Consider the following 22,382-nt stretch of genomic DNA (forward strand, 5'->3'; position numbering starts at 1 on the left):
CAGTGCCCTCTGAGGCAGAGAATTCCACGGACTCACAACTCTCTGTGTGTGAATTCCACAGACTCACAACTCACTGTGTGAATTCCACAGACTCACAACTCTCTGTGTGTGAATTCCACAGACTCACAACTCACTGTGTGAATTCCACAGACTCACAACTCTCTGTGTGCGAATTCCACAGACTCACAACTCTCTGTGTGTGAATTCCACAGACTCACAACTCATTGTATGAATTCCACAGACCCACAACTCTCCGTGTGCGAATTCCACAGACTCACAACTCCCTGTGTGCGAATTCCACACTCACAACTCCCTGTGTGCGAATTCCACAGACTCACAACTCCCTGTGTGTGAATTCCACAGACTCACAACTCTCTGTGTGCGAATTCCACAGACTCACAACTCCCTGTGTGTGAATTCCACAGACTCACAACTCTCTGTGTGTGAATTCCACAGACTCACAACTCTCTGTGTGCGAATTCCACAGACTCACAACTACCTGTGTGTGAATTCCACAGACTCACAACTCCCTGTGTGTGAATTCCACAGACTCACAACTCACTGTGTGAATTCCACAGACTCACAACTCTCTGTGTGTGAATTCCACAGACTCACAACTCCCTGTGTGTGAATTCCACAGACTCACAACCACCCTCTGTGTGAAAAAGCCGCCCCTCAGACGCCTGTTAAATCTTTTGCCCTTCACTTTAAACCCATGTCCTCTGGTCCTCGATTCAACTACTCCGGGCAAGAGGCTCATTTGAATGAACTTTGCTTCGTTAAACCGTTTGGTGCCAGGTGAAACCGGCCGACTTCCTTCCCACCCGGAGTGCGTTCCCCGCGGCCTTTGTCCTTACGTTGCACTGAAAGCGGGATGAGTTCTTTCTTCTTGATGGACAAATGGGATTCAACGTTCCCGACAACGGCGAAGGCCCAGCAGCTGCAGCAGGTCAACCCCTGGGGGAACAAAAACAAGGTCGCACCTTCCCCCCAAAGTCACGTTGCGCGTCCTGCAGATGCCCTTTGCTACGCCGGCCCGGCGGGTAGTGCTGCTTCTTCCCTTCTTCCCCGTGGCGATCAAACTGTACAACTCCTCCCCCTTCTGTCGTGGGGTCGACTGGCAGACTCCCCCTCCTCTCCCCCCTCCCCCCAATCTTTCATATGGACAATGGACAATAATGGATGGGATTTATTTAATAATGGATGGGATTTATATAGCGCCTTTCTAATACTCAAGGCGCTTTACATCGCATTATTTATTCACTCCTCAGTCACACTCGGTGGTGGTAAGCTGCTTATGTAGCCACAGCTGCCCTGGGGCAGACTGACGGAAGCGTGGCTGCCAATCTGCGCCTACGGCCCCTCCGACCACCACCAATCACTCACACACATTCACACACAGGCAAAGGTGGGTGAAGTGTCTTGCTCAAGGACACAACGACAGTATGCACTCCAAGCGGGATTCGAACCGGCTACCTTCCGGTCGCCAGCCGAACACTTAGCCCATTGTGCCATCTGTCGTCCCAATAGACATCAGGAGCAGGAGTAGAGGCCATTCGGCCCTTCGAACCAGCACCGCCATTCAATGCGATCATGGCTGATCATCCCCAATCAGTACCCCGTTCCTGCCTTCTCCCCTAACTCAGTATCCTGTCCCTGCCTTCTCTCCATACCCCCTGATCCCTTTAGCCACAAGGGCCACATCTAACTCCCTCTTAAATATAGCCAATGAACTGTGGCCTAAAACTACCTTCTGTGGCAGAGATTCACCACTCTCTGTGTAAAAAAGGTTTTCCTCATCTTGGTCTAAAAGACTTCCCCCTTATCCTTAAACTGTGTGTGGCCCCTTGTTCTGGACTTTCCCAACATCGGGAACAATCTTCCTGCATCTAGCCTGTCCAACCCCTTAAGAATTTTGTAAGTTTCTATAAGATCCCCCCCTCAATCTTCTAAATTCTAGCGAGTACAAACCGAGTCTATCCAGTCTTTCTTCATATGAAAGTCCTGCCATCCCAGGAATCAGTCTGGTGAACCTTCTCTGCACTCCCTCTATGGCAATAATGTCCTTCCTCAGATTTGGAGACCAAAACTGTACGCAATACTCCAGGTGTGGTCTCACCAAGACCCTGTACAACCGCAGTAGAACCTCCCTGCTCCTATACTCAAACCCTTTTGCTATGAATGCTAACATACCATTGGCTTTCTTCACTGCCTGCTGCACCTGCATGCCCACTTTCAATGACTGGTGTACCATGACACCCATTGAACCATTGACCATTAAACCAATGAGCCATTGACTTTTGCAAATCCTCCTCACCTGGTCTTGAACTACTGTGACACGACCCTCCTTCCGCCAGTCCATGAACTCTGGGATGTCATTTGTGCCTTTGTGGACGGTGTGTATTTTGCATTCTGATGTATCGAACGGCGCCCGGATTCCCTGCTGGAATTCCTCAGCTGCAAGAGAAAAGGTTGCCCCGACTTACAGAGGGACCGTGGGCCATGGGCATCTCCCACTGTGCCACCTTATGCAGCCGTCACAGATTCACACAGCTCACTCCAGAGCCATACAGCGTGGAAACAGGTCCTTCGGCCCAACTTGCCCACACTGGCCAACACGTCCCACCTCCCCATATTTGGCCCATATCCTTCCAAACCTGTCCTATCCACGTACCTGTCTAAATGTTGGGATAGTCCCAGCCTCAACTACCTCCTCCGGCAGCTCGTTCCATACACCCACCGTACTCTGTGTGGAAAAATCACCCCTCAGATTCCTCTTTTCTCCTTCACCTTAAACCTGTGTCCTCTGGTCCTCGATTCCCCGACTCTGGGCAAGAGACTCTGCCCGATCTATTCCTCTCATGATTTTGTACACCTCTACAAGATCGCCCCTCATCCTCCTGCGCTCCAAGGAATAGAGACCCAGCCTGCTCCAACCTCTCCCTGTAGCTCAGGCCCCTCTAGTCCCGGCAACATCCTCGTAAATCTTCTCCCTCCGTATCTGGAGAGGTAGGTTGGGAAGGGCCTGTTTGCTATTTGCGTAATTGAAACTACAGCTCAGTGGGACGCCAAGTTATAGGAGTCGAATAAGGCCATTCGGCCCATCGAGTCTCCTCCACCATTCAATCGTGGCTGATCTATCTCTCCCTCCCAACCCCCATTCTCCTGCCTTCTCCCCATAACCCCTGACACCCGTACTAAGCAAGAATCTACCTATCTCTGCATTAAAAATATCCCGCGACAGCCTTCTGTGGCAAAGAATTCCACAGATTCACCACCCTCTTGGCTAAAGAAATTCCTCCTCATCTCCTTCCTAAAGGAACGTCCTTTAATTCTGAGGGTGTGCCCTCTGGTCCTAGACTCTCCCACTAGTGGAAACATCCTCTCCACATCCACTCTATCCGGGCCTTTCACTATTCTGTACGTTTCAATGAGCCCCCCCCCCCCACTCATCCTTCTAAACACCAGCGAGTGCAGGCCCAGCGCCGACAAACGCTCATCGTGCGTTAACCCACTCATTCCTGCGATCGTTCTCGTAAACCTCGACCCGAAACGTCGCCTATTCCTTCGCTCCATAGATGCTGCCTCACCCGCTGAGTTTCTCCCGCATTTTTGTCCACCTTCCTCAGAGGTGGTGCGTTCGACGTCGTACCTGAGAGGTCGCTGAACTTGGTGACCCCGTATCTGGCGCTGCCGGTCTCCATTTCCTGTCGCTGCCTCGCCCGCTCCAGGTTCTCCACGAAGTTCTTAAAACGTCGGGCCTCTTCTGAAAGGAAGCCCGAGAAATCTAGGTTTAGGATCAGCCCGTGGCTCGGTTTCGTTTGGCGATACAGCGCGGAAACAGGCCGGTCGAGTCCGCGCCGACCAGCGATCCCCGCACGCTTACAACGAAACAAGGAAACATAGAAAACTAGGTGCAGGAGTAGGCCGTTTGGCCCTTCGAGCCAGCACCGCCATTCAATATGATCACGGCTGATCATCCACAATCAGTACCCCGTTCCTGCTTTTTCTCCCCATATCCCTTGATTCCGTTAGCCACAAGGGCCACATCTAACTCTCTCTTGAAAACATCCAGTGAATTGGCCTCCACTGCCTTGTGTGGCAGTGCACGCATATAGAAACATAGACAATAGGTGCAGGAGTAGGCCATTCGGCCCTTCAAGCCTGCACCGCCATTCAATATGATCATGGCTGATCATCCAACTCAGTATCCCGTACCTGCCTTCTCTCCATACCCCCTGATCCCTTTAGCCACAAGGGCCACATCTAACTCCCTCTTAAATATAGCCAATGAACTGTGGCCTCAACTACCTTCTGTGGCAGAGAATTCCACAGATTCACCACTCTCTGTGTGTGAAAAAATGATTTTCTCATCTCGGTCCTAAAAGACTTCCCTCTTATCCTTAAACTGTGTGTGGCCCCTTGTTCTGGACTTCCCCAACATCGGGAATAATATACACAAAAATAATGTCACCGTGTGCGGTATTATGTTTTAAAAATAAATGTCTGTTGAACCAGAGGCGGAAATTGCTATCAAAACATGGGGGGGGACACAATTTCTTGGCGCCCGGCGCGGCTTAATATCTGCCGGCGGGGGCTTCAACACCGGGAGCCTCAATCGCCTCGACGCAACAGTTTGATTTTAAGCCGCTCGTTTAAGACGGAACTGCAGATGCTGGAAAATCGAAGGTAAACCAATAATGCTGGAGAAACTCAGCGGGTGAGGCAGCATCTATGGAGCGAAGGAAATAGGTGATGGTTCAGGTCGAGACCTTTCTTCAGACTGATGTCAGGGTGCGGGGGGGGGGGGGGGGGGAAGAAGAAAGGAAGAGGCGGAGACAGTGGGCTGAGGGAGAGCTATATTTAAGAGGGAGTTAGATGTGGCCCTTGTGGCTAAAGGGATCAGGGGGTATGGAGAGAAGGCAGGTACAGGATACTGAGTTGGATGATCAGCCATGGTCATATTAAATGGCGGTGCAGGCTCGAAGGGCCGAATGGCCTACTCCTGCACCTATTTCCTATGTTTCTACGTTTCTATGAAGGGGAGGAGAAAGTAGGGACTACCTGAAATTAGAGAAGTCAATGTTCATACCGCTGGGGTGGAAAGTGAGTTTAAGTCGCGCCGGGCGGCGATGAAAGGCCCCGCGAACAGGCCGATTCTGCCCTGTCTCGCAGAAAGCGGAGATTTTAATCGTTTTTTTCCCACCAGATTACCAGATATGGGGGGGGTGGGGGGGATTGTCCCCACCTGTCAAAACACGGAGGCCAAACAGATCACATCATACCAAGACCCGCAAGAAACCGCAGAGAGTTGCGGACGCAGCCCAGACCGTCACACGCACAAACCAACCTCCCTTCCATCGACTCCATCTACACCTCGCGCTGCCTCGGCAAGGCCAGCAGCATAAATCAAGCACCAGTCGCACCCCCGGTCACTCCCTCTTCTCCCCTCCCCCATCGGGCAAGAGGTACAGAAGTGTGAAAACGAACGCACGCACACCTCCAGATTCAGAGACAGTTTCTTCCCGGCTGTTATCAGGCGACTGAACCATCCTACCACAGTCCTGAACTACTATCTACCTCATTGGAGACCCTCGGACTATCCTTGATCGGACTTTGCTGGCTTTGCCTTGCACTAAACGTTATTCCCTTATCATGTATCTGTACACTCGATTGCATTCATGTATTGTCTTTCCGCTGACTGGTTAGCACGCAACAGAAGCTTTTCCCTGTACCTCGGTACACGTGACAATAAACTGATGAAACCACTCATAGATACAATCAGTCCACACTCAGGGACAACAGATAGAGCTAAGGGGAAGATACAGAGTGCAGAACATAGTTCTCGGGGGTGGCACGGAGGCGCAGCGGTAGAGTTGCTGCCTCACGGCGCCAGAGACCCGGGTTCGATCCCGACTACGGGCGCTGTCTGTGTGGAGTTTGCACGTTCTCCCCGTGACCTGCGTGGGTTTTCTCCGGGTGCTCCGGTTTCCTCCCGCACTCCAAAGACGTGCAGGTTTGTAGGTTAATCTATAACTGTAAAATTGTCCCTAGTGGGTGTAGGATGGTGTTAGTGTGCGGGGATCGCTGGTCGGCGCGGGCAAGGGGAGAACGTGCAAACTCCGTACAGGCAGCGCCCGTGGTCGGGATTGAACCCGGGTCTCTGGCGCCGTGAGGCAGCAGCTCTACCCGCTGCCCCATCGTGTCAGGTTCTGGGCCTGAAAGAGTTAAGTTCTGTTGAGACAGATTTCGCAATTAAGGTTAACGGCTCGAAAGATATGATCTAACCACGGCTTGCAAGGGTTGATGTGTTGCAGTTGATGAGATATCTAAGAGAGAGGGGGAGAGAGGAGGAGAGAGACAGAGGGAGGGAGAGAGAGAGACAGAGGGAGGGAGATAACTGTATAACATAAGTCTCTACAGTATTAAAGTATCACCAATGTTACAATTGGATTTTGCGTGCTGGCTGAACTCGGCATGTCAGGGCCGGCAGCCGTAGAGTTGCTGCCTTGACATTGGAGAATGTATAAAACCGGAGCGCCCGGAGAAAACCCACGCAGGTCACGGGGAGAACGTACAAACTCCGTACAGACAGCACCCATGGTCGGGATCGAACCCAGGTCTCTGGCGCTGTGAGGCGGTGGGGTGTGTGACACTGGTCAGCGTTCTGCAGCGCGCTGAACCCGCCCGTGACACTTCACACCTGACTTAAAATGGCCGCCGTTCGCGCTAAAAGTCGACAGAGTATGTCGTACGTTGATCGAGCATTTATGCACGTATAGTAAGTGTTTATCCCAGCTCTCTTTTGACATTTTTATAGCTAGTTCTTGTTCCCAGTCTCTTCTAATACCATCGGTTGTAGGTATTTCTATATTTAAAATAATGTTGTATAAGTATGATATTAGATTTGCTGATTCAGCCTTTGTCTTCATGGCTTCATCCAATAAGTCTGGGGACATGTTATGATAGTCTTTTGTGTATTTTTTCAGATAGTCACGGATTTGAAGATATTTAAAATATTGATTCTTTTTCAAATTATGTTTCAGTTGTAATTGTTGAAATGATAATAATTTTCCCAATTCATACAAGTCTCCGAGCGTTTTGATTCCCATTCTTTCCCATTGTGTAAATGATTGATCTATAATTGAAGGTTTAAACGACAGATTATTGACTATTGGCATTAAATCACCCACTTGTGATAAATGTCAGTCACAAGAAGCTACCATAGCGAAGGTACGCAAAAATGCTGGAGAAACTCAGCGGGTGCAGCAGCATCTATGGAGCGAAGGAAATAGGCGACGTTTCGGGCTGAAACCCTTCTTCAGACTGATGGGGGGTGGGGGGGGAGAAGGAAATAAAAAGGGAGGAGGAGGAGCCCGAGGGCGGGGGGATGGGAGGAGACACCTCGAGGGTTAAGGAAGGGGAGGAGACAGCAAGGGCTAGCAAAACGGAGAATTCAACGTTCATGCCATCCGGACGCAAGCAACCCAGGCGGAATATGAGGTGCTGTTCCTCCAGTTTCCGGTGTTGCTCACTCTGGCAATGGAGGAGACCCAGGACAGAGAGGTCGGATTGGGAATGGGAGGGGGAGTTGAGGTGCTGAGCCACCGGGAGTTCAGGTTGGTTATTGCGGACTGAGCGGAGGTGTTCGGCGAAACGATCGCCCAACCTCCGTTTAGTCTCCCCGATGTAAATCAGCTGACATCTAGAGCAGCGGATGCAGTAGATGAGGTTGGAGGAGATACAGGTGAACCTTTGTCACACTTGGAACGACTGCTTAAACAACACCAAGCTACCATAGCGCACTCTTTTGTTTTTTGTATAAAAATCCAAAAATTCTGGAACGAAATATTTGAAATCTTCACAAAATTAATTAAGATAAAACTTGTACCAAAAGCAGAATGGATCATTTTTGGAATATCGGAAGGTAACCCCGAATTAAACGTGTTTCAAAAGAACTTACTTAATTACGGGCTAATAATGGGGAAAAAAGCTTATACTCAAGTTCTGGAAAAACGCTCCAATACCAACAATAAAAATGTGGATTTCAAACATGTTCGAAACACTACACTTGGAAGAGATGAGACTCCTCCTAGCAGGCAAAGCAGACCACTTCCAAAAGACGTGGTCTGCATTTATGGAACTATTACAAGCATAAGGTGCAATAGTAATTTAAAATATAAATGGTACCAGGATCTGGTAACGGGGGGTATAAAATAAATTTAAAAAAAAAAATATACGGTTGGTATATCTTTTTTTGCGGAGTTTTCTGTTATAATAGAGCGATTGTTTTTCCTTTTTTTTCCTTTTCTTTCTAGGGTCTTATTTCCTTTCTTTACTCCCTTCTCTAACTTCTTCCCTAAGGGACTTTCTTTCCCCAACACTTTCCTGCACCTTCACGATTCTTGCTCACTTTCCTTACTTCTTTTATTTCTATCTTTTTTAAAGCTCGAAAAACGAAGTGGTACAACAAATGTAATAAGTTATATCTGATGTGTATTATTGTAATTTACTGTGCTTCTAATAAAAATTTTTTTTTTTTAAATAAAAAATAAAAAAACGCCTCTACCGTATCTGCCTCCATCGCCACCAGCGGTCCGGCACGGTGGCACAGCGGGTAGAGTCGCTGCCTCACGGCGCCAGAGAACCGGGTTCGATCCCGACCACGGGTGCTGTCTGTATGGAGTTTGCACGTTCTCCCCATGACCTGCGTGGGTTTTTTCCGGGTGCTCCGGTTTCCTCCCACACTCCAAAGACGTGCAGGCCAGTAGATTAATTGGCTTGAAGTGTGTAAATTGTCCCTAGTGTGTGCAGGATAGTATAAATGTGCACACATATATGATCCCCGCACGTTAACACTACCCTACACGCACTAGGAACAATTTATAATTTATGCCAAGCCGATTAACCTACAAACCTGCACCTATTTGGAGTATGGGAGGAAACCGGAGCACAAGGAGAAAACCCACACAGGTCACGGGGGGAACGTGCAAACTCTGTACAGACAGCGCCCGTGGTCAGGATTGAACCCGGGTCTCTGGCGCCGTGAGGCAGCGACTCTACCGCTGCGCCACCGTGTCAGGTTCTGGGCCTGAAAGAGCTGTTGAGGCAGATTTCACAATTAAGATTAGAAGCTTGAAAGATACGATTTAACCACGGCTTGTAACGGTTGATGTGTTGTAATCACAGGGATAAGCGAGAGGGGGAGAGAGAGAGAGAGAGAGAGAGGGAGAGAGAGGGAGAGAGACAGAGGGAGGGAGATAACTGTATGACATAAGTCTCTACAGTATTAAAGTATCACCAATGTTACAATTGGATTTTGCGTGCTGGCTGAACTCGGCATGTCAGGGTCAGCAGCCGTAGAGTTGCTGCCTTGACATTGGAGAATGTATAAAACCGGAGCGCCCGGAGAAAACCCACGCAGGTCACGGGGAGAACGTACAAACTCCATTCAGACAGCACCCGTGGTCGGGATCGAACCCGGGTCTCTGGCGCTGAGAGGCGGTGGGGTGTGTGACACTGGTCAGCGTTCTGCAGCGCGCTGAACCCGCCCCGTGACACTTCACACCTGACTCTTAAAATGGCCGCCGTTCGCGCTAAAAGTCGACAGAGTATGTCGTGCGTTGATCGAGCATTTATGCACGTATAGTAAGTGTTTATCCCAGCTCTCTTTTGACATTTTTATAGCTAGTTCTTGTTCCCAGTCTCTTCTAATACCATCGGTTGTAGGTATTTCTATATTTAAAATAATGTTGTATAAGTATGATATTAGATTTGCTGATTCAGCCTTTGTCTTCATGGCTTCATCCAATAAGTCTGGGGACATGTTATGATAGTCTTTTGTGTATTTTGTCAGATCGTCACGGATTTGAAGATATTTAAAATATTGATTCTTTTTCAAATTATATTTCAGTTGTAATTGTTGAAATGATAATAATTTTCCCAATTCATACAAGTCTCCGAGCGTTTTGATTCCCATTCTTTCCCATTACGGAGTTTGCACGTTTTCTCCCCGTGACCTGCGTGGGTTTTCTCCGGGTGCTCCGGTTTCCTCCCACACTCCAAAAATGTGCAGGCCAGTAGATTAATTGGCTTGAAGTGTGTAAATTGTCCCTAGTGTGTGCAGGATAGTATAAATGTACACACATATATGATTCCCGCACATTAACACAACCCTACAAGCACTAGGAACAATTTTACATTGATAACAAGTCGATTAACCTGTATATAAGTAGGTTATTTGGATTGGTATATTTGTAAAATTGTTCCTAGTGCGTGTAGGATAGCGTTAGTGTGCGGGGATCGCTGGTCAGCGCGGACTCGATGGGCCGAAGGGCCTGTTTCCGAGCTGTATCTCTAAACTAAACTAATCTAAACAAACGCAGATAAAATGTGTATGAAGGAACTGCAGATGCTGGTTTAAAAGCGTTATACACCCTATTCGCTAGAATTTAGAAGATTGAGGGGGGATCTTATAGAAACTTACGTTGTAACAACAAACATTGAAGGTGGACTGTGGTAAACTTCAATTGATTCATGCATTTCTACTGCAGTTGTACAGGGTCTTGGTGAGACCACACCTGGAGTATTGCGTACAGTTTTGGTCTCCTAATCTGAGGAAAGACATTATTGCCATAGAGGGAGTACAGAGAAGGTTCACCAGACTGATTCCTGGGATGGCAGGACTTTCATATGAAGAAAGACTGGATAGACTCGACTTGTACTCGCTAGAATTTAGGAGATTGAGGGGGGGGATCTTATAGAAACGTACAAAATTCTTAAGGGGTTGGACAGGCTAGATGCAGGAAGATTGTTCCCGATGTTGGGGAAGTCCAGAACAAGGGGCCACACACAGTTTAAGGATAAGGGGGAAATCTTTTAGGAGCGAGATGAGAAAAACATATTTTTTTCACACACGGAGAGTGGTGAATCTGTGGAATTCTCTGCCACAGAAGGTAGTTGAGGCCACAGTTCATTGGCTATATTTAAGAGGGAGTTAGATGTGGCCCTTGTGGCTAAAGGGATCAGGGGGTATGGAGAGGGACGGGATACTGAGTTGGATGATCAGCCATGATCATATTGAATGGCGGTGCAGGCTCGAAGGGTCGAATGGCCTCTACTCCTGCACCTATTGTCTATGTTTCTATGTCTATGTTTCTATATTGAATGGCGGTGCAGGCTCGAAGGGCCGAATGGCCTCCTCCTGCAGCTATTGTCTACGTTTCTATGTTTAAATCGAAGATAGGCACAAAATGCTGGAGTAACTCAGCGGGACAGGCAGCATCTCTGGAGAGAAGGAACGGGTCACGTTTCGGGTCGAGACCCTTCTTCAGACTGAGAGTCGGGGGGGGGGGTGGGGGGAGAGGGGGAAACGAGATATATAGTCGGTGATATCGAGAGATACGGAACAAGTGAAAGACAGATATGCAAAAAAAGTAACAATGTCTAAACGAGAGACTATCTGAGGAAGGGTCTCGCCCATTTCTCCCCCTCCAGAAATGCCGCCTGTCCCGCTGAGTTACTCCAGCTTAAATGAACACAGACACCACAGTTTGTTTCAGAAGGAACTGCAGATGCTGGAAAAATCGACGGAGGAACTCAGCGGGTGAGGCAGCATCTATGGAGCGAAGGAATAGGCGACGTTTCGGGTCGAGATGCTGCCTCACCCGCTGAGTTTCTCCAGTATTTTTGTCTACCACAGTCACAGGTTTGAGACACAGAGCCTTACCTTCCTGGTCCTTGTAGGATTTATTATAGGTCTGCATGAAATCACAGAACATCGATACCATCTTGTCCTAGATCATAAATTGGAAAGAAACTTTAGGCATGTTTTAAAATCTTGCCCCTCGATTTCCAGCCCCCCCCCCCTCCCATTCATAGAAACATAGAAACATAGAAATTAGGTGCAGGAGTAGGCCATTCGGCCCTTCGAACCTGCACCGCCATTCAATATGATCATGGCTGATCATCCAACTCAGTATCCTGTACCTGCCTTCTCTCCATACCCTCTGATCCCCTTAGCCACAAGGGCCACATCTAACTCCCTCTTAAATATAGCCAATGAACTGGACTTGACTACCCTCTGTGGCAGAGAGTTCCAGAGATTCACCACTCTCTGTGTGAAAAAAGTTCTTCTCATCTCGGTTTTAAAGGATTTCCCCCTTATCCTTAAGCTGTGACCCCTTGTCCTGGACTTCCCCAACATCGGGAGCAATCTTCCTGCATCTAGCCTGTCCAACCCCTTAAGAATTTTATAAGTTTCTATAAGATCCCCTCTCAATCTCCTAAATTCTAGAGAGTATAAACCAAGTCTATCCAGTCTTTCTTCATAAGACAGTCCTGACATCCCAGGAATCAGTCTGGTGAACCTTCTCTGCACTCCCTCTATGGCAATAATGTCCTTCCTCAGATTTGGAGACCAAAACTGTACGCAATACTCCAGGTGTGGTCTCACCAAGACCCTGTACAACTGCAGTAGAACCTCCCTGCTCCTATACTCAAATCCATTTGCTATTAAATCCCCCCCCCCCCCCCCCCCCCTCCCATTCCCCACCCCTGCACACGGCTTGTAAGAGACTTTCAGACTTCAGAGATACAGATTCGGAAACTCTTGCTATTGAGGGAGCCCAGCGTAGGTTCACCAGGTTAATTCCCGGGATGGCGTGACTGTCACATACGCTGAGAGAATGGAGCGGCTGGGCTTGTACACTCTGTGGAGTTTAGAAGGATGAGAGGGTATCTCATTGAAACTTATAAGATCGTTAAGGGTTTGGACACGCTAGAGGCAGGAAACATGTTCCCGATGTTGGGGGGAGTCCAGAACCAGGGGCCACACACACACACACAGTTTAAGAATAAGGGGTCGGCCATTTAGAACGGAGACGAGGAAACACTTTTTCTCACAGAGAGTTGCGAGTCTGTGGAATTCTCTGCCTCAGAGGGCGGTGGAGGCCGGTTCTCTGGATGCTTTCAAGCGAGAGCTAGATAGGGCTCTTAAAGATAGCGGAGTCAGGGGAGAAGGCAGGAACGGGGTACTGATTGGGGATGATCAGCCATGATCACATTGAATGGCGGTGCTGGCTCGAAGGGCCGAATGGCCTACTCCTGCACCTATTGTCTACTGTCTATTGTTTAAAGGGTGGTGGGTGTATGGAACGAGCTGCCGGAGGAGGTAGTTGAGGCTGGAACTATCCCAACGTTTACGAAACAGTTGGACAGGTACATGGATAGGACAGGTTTGGAGGGATATGGACCAAACGCAGGCAGGGGGGGGACTAGTGTAGCTGGGACATGTTGGGCGAATTGGTCAGAAGGGCTCGTTTCCACGCTGTATCACTCTAGGATTCTCTACGTCTGCAGTTTCTTCCTGCACAGTTCACAATGCGGGGCACTGTCTGTGTGGAGTTTGCAGGATCTTGTCTTACCTTGGGCGGCCCAGGAGTGTGGCAGCTCTTCCCCTCCAGTCCAGTTACCAGGGCGGCGGAGATGAAGAGCAGGAACATCAGGCTCTGGAGAGACCTCATCTCTCCTGCGTGCGTCTGGGTCTGTAGCTGGGACTCGATGAGACACTTCATATAGTGCTCAGCCCTGATCCACTATCACACCCGACTTCCGATGAGTCACCCACCTCAAAGAAACTGATGACTCAGCTGATAAGGAAGCCCAGCAGCAGGCCATTCGGCCCTTCCAGCCAGCACCGCCCTTCAATACGATCGCGACTGATCATCCCCAATCAGCCATGTTTAAGAAGGAACTGCAGATGCTGGAAAATCGAAGGTAGACAAAAATGCTGGACTAACTCAGCGGGAGCGAAGGAAATAGGCGACGTTTCTGGTCTGGGGAAGGGTTTCGGCCCGAAACGTTGCCTATTTCCTTCGCTCCATAGATGCTGCCTCACCTGCTGAGTTCCTCCAGCACTTTTCTCCATCCACAATCAGGACCCCGTTCCTGCTTTCTCCCCATATCCCTTGATTCCGTTAGCCCCAAGAGCTAAATCTAACTCTCTCTTGAAAACATCCAGTGAATCGGCCTCCACCGCCTTCTGTGGCAGAGAATTCCACAGATTCACAACTCTCTGGGTGAAAAAGCTTTTCCTCATCTCAGTCCTAAATGGCCGACCCCTTATTCTTAAACTGTGTGTGTGGCCCCTGGTTCTGGACTCCCCCAACATGGGGACATTTTTCCTGCATCTAGCCTGTCCAATCCTTTTATATTTTTCTATAAGATCCCCCCTCCCACCTTTCTAAATTCCAGCGAATACAAGCCCAGTAGAGCAATTCTTTCATCATATCTCAGTCGCGCCATCCCGGGAATTAACCTGGTGAACCTACGCTGCACTCCCTCAATAGAAGTAGGCATGCAGGTGCAGCAGGCAGTGAAGAAAGCGAATGGTATGTTAGCATTCATAGCAAAAGGATTTGAGTATAAGAGCAGGGAGGTTCTACTGCAGTTGTACAGGGTCTTGGTGAGACCACACCTGGAGTATTGCGTACAGTTTTGGTCTCCTAATCTGAGGAAGGACATTATTGCCATAGAGGGAGTACAGAGTAGGTTCACCAGACTGATTCCTGGGATGGCAGGACTTTCATATGAAGAAAGACGGGATAGACTCGGCTTGTACTCGCTAGAATTTAGAAGATTGAGCAAGATGGCAAGAATGTCCTTCCTCAAATTAGGAGACCAAAACTGCACATAATACTCCAGGTGTGGTCTCACCAAGACCCTGTACAACTGCAGTAGAACCTCCTTGCTCCTAAACTCAAATCCTCTTGCAGTGAAGGCCAACATGCCATTGGCTTTCTTCACTGCCTGCTGTACCTGCATGCTTGCTTTCAGTGACTGATGTACAAGCACACCCAGGTCTCGTTGCACCCCCCCCTTCTCCTAATCTGACTCCATTCAGATAATAATCTGCCTTCCTGTCCTTGCCACCAGAGTGGATAAACTCACATTTATCCCCATTAAACTGCATCTGCCACGCTTCTGCCCACTCTCCTCTCTCTCCCTCTCTCCCTCTTTCCCTCTCTCCCTCTCTCCCTCTCTCCCTCTCTCCTCTCTCTCCCTCTTTTTTTTGTTTTTTTTTGGATGTTTTTTATTAAGGACAGTGCATATTTAAAAACATTTGCATGCAATACGCAAGATTATAGCTATAGGCTAATTTCCATCTGTAGTCCCTCTGGTAAACCAGGTTAACACATCACAACACATTCAATCCATTCTCCCTTTCCCTCTCTCCCTCTCTCCCTCTCTCCCTCTCTCCATCTCCCCCCCTCCTTCTCTCCCTCTCTCCCTCTCTACCCTCTCCCTCTCTCCTTCTCTCCCTCTCTCCCCCCCTCCTTCTCTCCCTCTCTCCCTCCCTCCCTCTTTCCCTCTCTCCCTCTCTCCCTCTCCCCCTTTCCTTCTCTCCCTCTCTCCCTCCCTCCCTCTCCTTCTCCCTCTCCCTCTCCATCCCCTATCTCCCTCTCCCTCTCTCCCTCCCTCCCTCTCCTTCTCCCTCTCCCTCTCCATCCCCTATCTCCCTCTCCCTCTCTCCATCTCCCTCCCCTCCCCCCCTCCCTCTCTCGATCTCCAAATTGCTGCATAAATAACTTGATAAATCTTCCATCTATTTGCTGATGGGTTTATCTTGTGGCCTGATATCTATTTCCAGGCAGCGTACAGTATCATTCTGATTCGATCTGTCTTTTCACTGCTATCGCTGCTGTTTTTCCTGTTTTGTGTTTATTTGTGGTGAGGTGGGGGTTTTTTTTCCGTTGCAGAAAGCGTGCCAACTTCAGAGGGGCGAGAGTAGAGTCTGCCACGCTGCGCCATGCATCAGTAACGCAACCTGCAGCGCGCACAGTGTCGCCGACTTCCACGCTCCCAAATAAGGTCAAAATACGGGACAAATTCCCCGACGGCAATCCGTCGCCCGACTGGGCCGTGTCTGGGTGGACGATGAGTTGGCCCCGGGTACACAAAGCCCAGCCGGCGGGCCAGCTGTGAGGAGTTTTGGCCCCGGGGGGGGGGGGGGGGGGGCCGCCCGCACAGTCCGGCACTCCGTCCAACTCATGAGCGGCCGTGAGAAGGAGGAGGGGGGGTGGTGGTGTCGGCGGTCAGCGAAGGTCCGAAGGTCGGACAGCTAGGCCGGGCTGCCGAGCGACCGACGGGGCCACGGGCGGGGTGCTGATGCTGATGCTGCTGCTGCTGCTGCTGCTGCACTCCACGGGCTGCACTACTTCGGGACGGGTGAGGCGTGGGGGGCCGGACGACTCCGACACTCCCCTCGACCCCAGTAGCAGCGGTCAAATACGGGACAAGGGGCGGTCCCCGTACGGGACAAACCAATTTAGCCCAAAATATACGGGATGTCCCGGCTAACACGGGACAGTTGGCGACCCTACCCGTACAGCAAGAGAGATGTTTGGGGCCGGTGGAGGGAAAGATAGTTGACTTGATTTTAGTTTAGTTCACCTTAGCCCAGCTTAGCTTAGTTTGAAGGCCGGCACATCCTTCCTCAGATACGGGGCCCAAAACAGCTCACAATACTCCGAATGCGGCCTAGACCAGCTCCGTATAGAGCCTCAGCGTTACATCCCTGTGTTTGTATTCGAGCCCTCTCGAAATAAATGCTAGCATTGAGTTTACCTTCCTTACTACTGATACGACTTGTAGATTAACTTTTTGGGAATCCTGCACCAGCGCTCCCAAGTCCCTTTGCGCTTCCGATGTATGGATTCTCTCCCCATTTGGTAAATAGTCCACGCCTTTATTCCTACTGCCAACATGCACGACTCCATACTTTGCTACACTATATTCCATCTGCCACTTCTCTGCCCATTCACCCGACCTGTCCAAGTCCTTCTGCAGAGTCCCTACTTCCTCCACACTACCCGCCCCTCTACCTATCTTCGTATCGACCGCAAATTCGGGCCACAAAGCCTTCGATCCCCTCGTCCGAACCGTTAATATACAACGTGAAGATCAGCGGCCCCAACACCGAGCCCTGCGGGACTCACTGGCAGCCAACTAGAAAAAGCCCCCCTTATTGCAACACCTTGCCTTCTGCCATCCAGCCAACCTGACAATAGACAACAGGTGCAGGAGTAGAGGCCATTCGGCCCTTCAAATACGGGACAAATTCCCCGACGGCAATTCGTCGACCGACTCGGCCGTGGCTGGGTGAATGAAGGCAGGAGAAAGGGGTTGGGAGGGAGAGATAGATCGGCCATGATGGGTCGAATGGCGGAGTAGACTCGATGGGTCGAATGGCCTAATTCTGCTCCTGTCCTGAGAAAGACATTCTTGCCATAGAGGGAGTACAGAGAAGGTTCACCAGACTGATTCCTGGGATGGCAGGACTTTCATATGAAGAAAGACTGGATAGACTCGGCTTGTACTCGCTAGAATTTAGAAGATTGAGGGGGGGATCTTATAGAAACTTACAAAATCCTTAAGGGGTTGGACAGGCTAGATGCAGGAAGATTGTTCCCGATGTTGGGGAAGTCCAGAACAAGGGGTCACACAGTTTAAGGATAAGAGGGAAATCTTTTAGGACCGAGATGAGGAAAACATTTTTTTTCACACACAGAGAGAGTGGTGAATCTGTGGAATTCTCTGCCACAGAAGGTAGTTGAGGCCACAGTTCATTGGCTATATTTAAGAGGGAGTTAGATGTGGCCCTTGTGGCTAAAGGGATCAGGGGGTATGGAGAGAAGGCAGGGATGGGATACTGAGTTGAATGATCAGCCATGATCATATTGAATGGCGGTGCAGGCTCGAAGGGCCGAAGGGCCGAATGGTCTCTACTCCTGCACCTATTGTCTATGTTTCTATGTCACTTGTGGACGTATGATCCTGTGTGGTGCAAAGAGGTTATTTATAAAACGGCCATTTCTTGCTAACTCATCTGTAAGTCCATGTGTGGTTCCACAATACTTCCTGTTGACGTTTACCCCTTGATTCCACTTCCCCTTCAAGCTCCGACGTTTAGAGGTGTATAAAATTATGTGGCGAATAGTGTCTTTTACCCAGAGTAGGGGAATAGGAGCAAAGGACATAGGAGCAAAGAGGCCCTTCTGCAGTTGTACAGGGCCCTAGTGAGACCACACCTGGAGTATTGTGTACAGTTTTGGTCCCCTAATTTGAGGAAGGACATTCTTGCTATTGAGGGAGCCCAGCGTAGGTTCACCAGGTTAATTCCCGGGATGGCGGGACTGTCATACGCTGAGAGAATGGAGCGGCTGGGCTTGTACACTCTGGAGTTTAGAAGGATGAGAGGGTATCTCATTGAAACATTAAAGATCGTTAAGGGTTTGGACACGCTAGAGGCAGGAAACATGTTGGGGGAGTCCAGAACCAGGGGCCACACACACACACAGTTTAAGAATAAGGTGTGTACAAGCCTAGCCACTCCATTCTCTCAGCGTATGACAGTCCCGCCATCCCGGGAATTAACCTGGTGTCTATGTTGGCATCTGCCCTTTGACACCGTAGACTCTCATCTTCCTTAGCAGCCTCACGTGTGGCACCTTATCGAATGCTTTCTGCAAATCTAAGTATACAACATCTACTGACTCACCTTTATCTGTCCTTCCTCCAAGAATTCCATCAGGCTTGGAGTCACGGAGGCGCAGCGGGTAGAGCTGCTGCCTCACAGCGCCAGAGACCCGGGTTCGTTCCTGCCCATGGGCGCTGTCTGTACGGAGTTTGCACGTTCTCCCCCGTGACCTGCGTGGGTTTTCTCCGGGTGCTCCGGTTTCCTCCCACACTCCAAAGACGTGCGGGTTTGTAGGTTAATTTGGCTTTGGTGAAAATTGTAAATTGTCCCGAATGTGTGTGTGTGTGTGTGTGGGATAGCGTTAGTGTGCGGGGATCGCTGGTCGGCGCGGACTCGGTGGGCCGAAGGGCCTGTTTCCGCGCTGTATCTCTAAACTGAATTGCGGAAGGGTCTCCACCCGAAACGTCAGCCATTCCTTCTCTCCAGAGATGCTGCCTGTCCCGCTGAGTTACTCCGGCTGTTTGCGTCTGACTTAAATTACAGAGTTGTGGATGCAGCCCAGTCGAACACGCTGAGTGGACTCTCAACTCCAGCCACACTCAACGCAGCCTCGGCAGGCCCAGCCGACATAATCCAAGACTTGTCCCCACACCGGCCATTCCTTCTTCTCCCCGCTCCCGTCCGGCAGAAGGTACAGACTCCTGAAAGCTCGCGCCACCAGACTCAGGAACAGCGCCTACAACCTCTGAACGGTCTTAATTTAGGCCCTTCGGCCCACCGAGTCCGCTGCGCCCAGCGTACTCACACCACCCCACACCCACTACGGACAATTTACACTTATACCAAGTCGATATAACCGACAGAACCGCACGCATTTGGAGCGTGGGAGGAAACCGAAGATCTCGGAGAAAACCCACGCAGGTCACGGGGAGAACGTGCAAACTCCGTATAGACAGCGCCCGTGGCCGGGATCGAACCCGGGTCTCCGGCGCTGTGAGGCAGCAACTCTACCGCTGTGCCACCACAAGCTAGGACACTGTCCGATTCTCTACAACCCCATTGCAGACATTGAACTTTGTCTCAGTAACTGGATGATGGTGTGGTGAATTGGATTAGTAAGTATGCAGATGATACTAAGATAGGTGGGGTTGTGGATAATGAAGTAGATTTTCAAAGTCTACAGAGAGATTTATGCCAGTTGGAAGAGTGGACTGAAAGATGGCAGATGGAGTTTAATGTTGATAAGTGTGAGGTGCTACATCTTGGCAGGACAAATCAAAATAGGACGTACATGGTAAATGGTAGGGAATTGAAGAATGCAGGTGAACAGAGGGATCTGGGAATAACTGTGCACAGTTCCCTGAAGGTGGAATCTCATGTAGATAGGGTGGTAAAGAAAGCTTTTGGTGTGCTGGCCTTTATAAATCAGAGCATTGAGTATAGAAGTTGGGATGTAATGTTAAAATTGTACAAGGCATTGGTGAGGCCAATTCTGGAGTATGGGGTGCAATTTTGGTCGCCTAATTATAGGAAGGATGTCAACAAAATAGAGAGAGTACAGAGGAGATTTACTAGAATGTTACCTGGGTTTCAGCAACTATGTTACAGAGAGAGGTTGAACAAGTTAGGGCTTTATTCTTTGGAGCGCAGATGGTTAACGGGGGACTTGATAGAGGTCTTTAAAATGATGAGAGGGATAGACAGAGTTGACGTGGATAAGCTTTTCCCACTGAGAGTAGGGAAGATTCAAACAAGAGGACATGACTTGAGAATTAAGGGACAGAAGTTTAGGGGTAACATGAGGGGGAACTTCTTTACTCAGAGAGTGGTGGCTGTGTGGAATGAGCTTCCAGGGAAGGTGGTGGAGGCAGGTTCGTTTTTATCATTTAAAAATAAATTGGATAGTTATATGGACGGGAAAGGAATGGAGGGTTATGGTCTGAGTGCAGGTAGATGGGACTAGGGGAGAATACGTGTTCGGCACGGACTAGAAGGGTCGAGATGGCTTGTTTCCGTGCTGTAATTGTTATATGGTTATATAACTGGTGCACTACATTGCTGAGGACTATATTCTGCACTCTGTGCCTTCCCCTTTGCTCTCGATATTGCGATGAGTTTGAGCTGATCGTATCTTCTACAGTATATCTGATTTGCGTAGATCGCAAACAAATATTTCCACTGCATCTTGCCAGAGGTGGTTAAAAGCTTTAAGTTCAGCTAAGTTCAGAGATACAGCACGGAAACAGGCCCTTCGGCCCACCCAGTCCGTGCCGACCAGCGAGCCCCCCCGCACACCAACACTACCCTAGGGACAATTTGAATGAATGAATGAATCTCTTTATTGTCATTTCACATGGTACAACGAAATTTAAAAGTCAATCCCACGGTGCGATTCACAAGAGCAATTTTAAATATATAAGAAAAGGTAAAAATATATACATATAAAAAAATAAAAAATAAATAAAAATTACAGATGAATAACAATAGCAGCTGAGGTAGAACCATTCAGTTGAATGTGAGTGTTATTTCTTATTTTACTTCGGAGTCACGTGAGTGACTACGTGAAGAAGCCCGTCAGGACGCATGCGTGTCATATCGCTTTCACGCTTGCGAAACGACAGGCGGGGTGGAGCGTTCCCCCGCAGCGGTAAGTTTGAAACCGCGACCTGCAGGTAAGTAATTTATTCTGCGGTAGTTTTTGTCCCCGCGCTGTTTTTACATGGGGGGGGAAGCTGGACAAAATGGTGTCCACAAGTGCCGCGAGTGAAGCTGGCTGGGGAGGACCGCGAAGTTGCGGGAGCCAGCAGCAGCTGAAGGCACAAGCCCCGTAAGGGATCAGCTGTGCCGACTTTTGGCTGGTGGGCTAGCAGCGGCCAGTGGCACTTGAGTCACCTATAATGGGATCAGCAGTGCCCGATGTCGCCTCCGCACCGGCCAGATCCACTCCACGGCAGGGCAGTAAGGACAAAGCTGGTGAGGGAGGACCGCGGAGCAGCGGGCAGCCAGCAGCGGCCAGCGGCACTCGGATCACCGATAGTGGGATCAGCTGTGCCCGATGTCGCCTCCGCACCGGCCAGATCCACGCGGCCGGGCGGAAAGGCTAGACACAAAAACAAACAAGGTCGTGGACTCAGAGGAGTCCGACTTTGAACAACCGCGGGCGGCCAGCGACCGAGAGCGCTGGAGCCGGATGGAGCGGTGTGGAGCATTTGCTCCAACGTGACAGACTCTGGGAGATGGAGTCGGGTCACTGTGGGCCCTATGATAAACCCACAGCAGTACCTCTTGAAGGGCTGCACAGTGCTTCTACCTCATCAGAGGGGAGCACTGCGGGTCAGTTCTGGGCTGACCTGGAAGAGGGGTCCGCAGATGGAAAGACAAGTGTGCAAGGGGTGCAGGAACGAGAGAACCTACTGGACTAATAAAAGGGACTCCAACAAAAACCCACTACAGCCAAAGACAGCACCCCTACGCACCCACCAGCAGAACTGGTGAAAGCTCGAAGGCCCGGTAATCAAAACATGAGTCTTTTTTAGGCCATGGCCCAGGCCGGCCTTCTTGGAAGATGCGGGGACCTCCAACGCCAACCAAACCGAAAATCCAGACACCAGCGCAACAACAGCAGCGAAGAACCTACAAAAAGAAGTAAACCTGCCACTGGTAACTATGGAGGTAGGTGGGTCTGGTTCCCTACAAAATACAGGGAGCATGGAGGTTGGGGGGAGATTACACTCTTTTCTGAATGCATGGAGCATGTTAACAACCGATACTTACATCTTAAGCAGTATCCAGGGATATACAATAGAGTTTATACACAAGTACAGCCCTCCAGTTCAACATATACCGAACCGAATGTTCGTGCTTTCTGATAAAGAAAAATCAAAAGCGCAAGCTGAACTGGAGC

The 22,382-nt window shown here is 49.7% G+C and overlaps 1 protein-coding gene across 1 annotated transcript; it reads right to left on the bottom strand.

The window, feature by feature from the left end:
• Positions 1-756: 756 nt before the first annotated feature.
• ctsf (cathepsin F) lies at positions 757-13,651 on the bottom strand. The gene is made up of 5 exons (XM_033015225.1): positions 13,425-13,651; positions 11,729-11,795; positions 3,653-3,766; positions 2,318-2,457; positions 757-957 (listed from the first exon to the last, which is right to left on the bottom strand). The coding sequence occupies exons 1-5, from the start codon at positions 13,572-13,574 to the stop codon at positions 757-759; spliced, it is 672 nt and encodes a 223-aa protein (XP_032871116.1). The 5' UTR covers positions 13,575-13,651.
• Between the last annotated feature and the right edge of the window lie 8,731 nt (positions 13,652-22,382).

The sequence above is a fragment of the Amblyraja radiata genome, chromosome 45, assembly GCF_010909765.2.
Source record: "Amblyraja radiata isolate CabotCenter1 chromosome 45, sAmbRad1.1.pri, whole genome shotgun sequence".
NCBI lineage: Eukaryota > Metazoa > Chordata > Chondrichthyes > Rajiformes > Rajidae > Amblyraja > Amblyraja radiata.

What these genes read in the sequence shown, in the direction of transcription:
- ctsf (XM_033015225.1), bottom strand. Translation starts at nt 13,574, where the DNA reads ATGAAGTGTCTCATCGAGTCCCAGCTACAGACCCAGACGCACGCAGGA. An exon ending in ACACTCCTGGGCCGCCCAAG is followed by an intron (nt 11,796 to 13,424) that starts GTAAGACAAGAT and finishes TTTATGATCTAG; the next exon opens with GACAAGATGGTATCGATGTT. An exon ending in CAAGTTCAGCGACCTCTCAG is followed by an intron (nt 2,458 to 3,652) that starts GTACGACGTCGA and finishes TTTCTCTTGCAG; the next exon opens with CTGAGGAATTCCAGCAGGGA.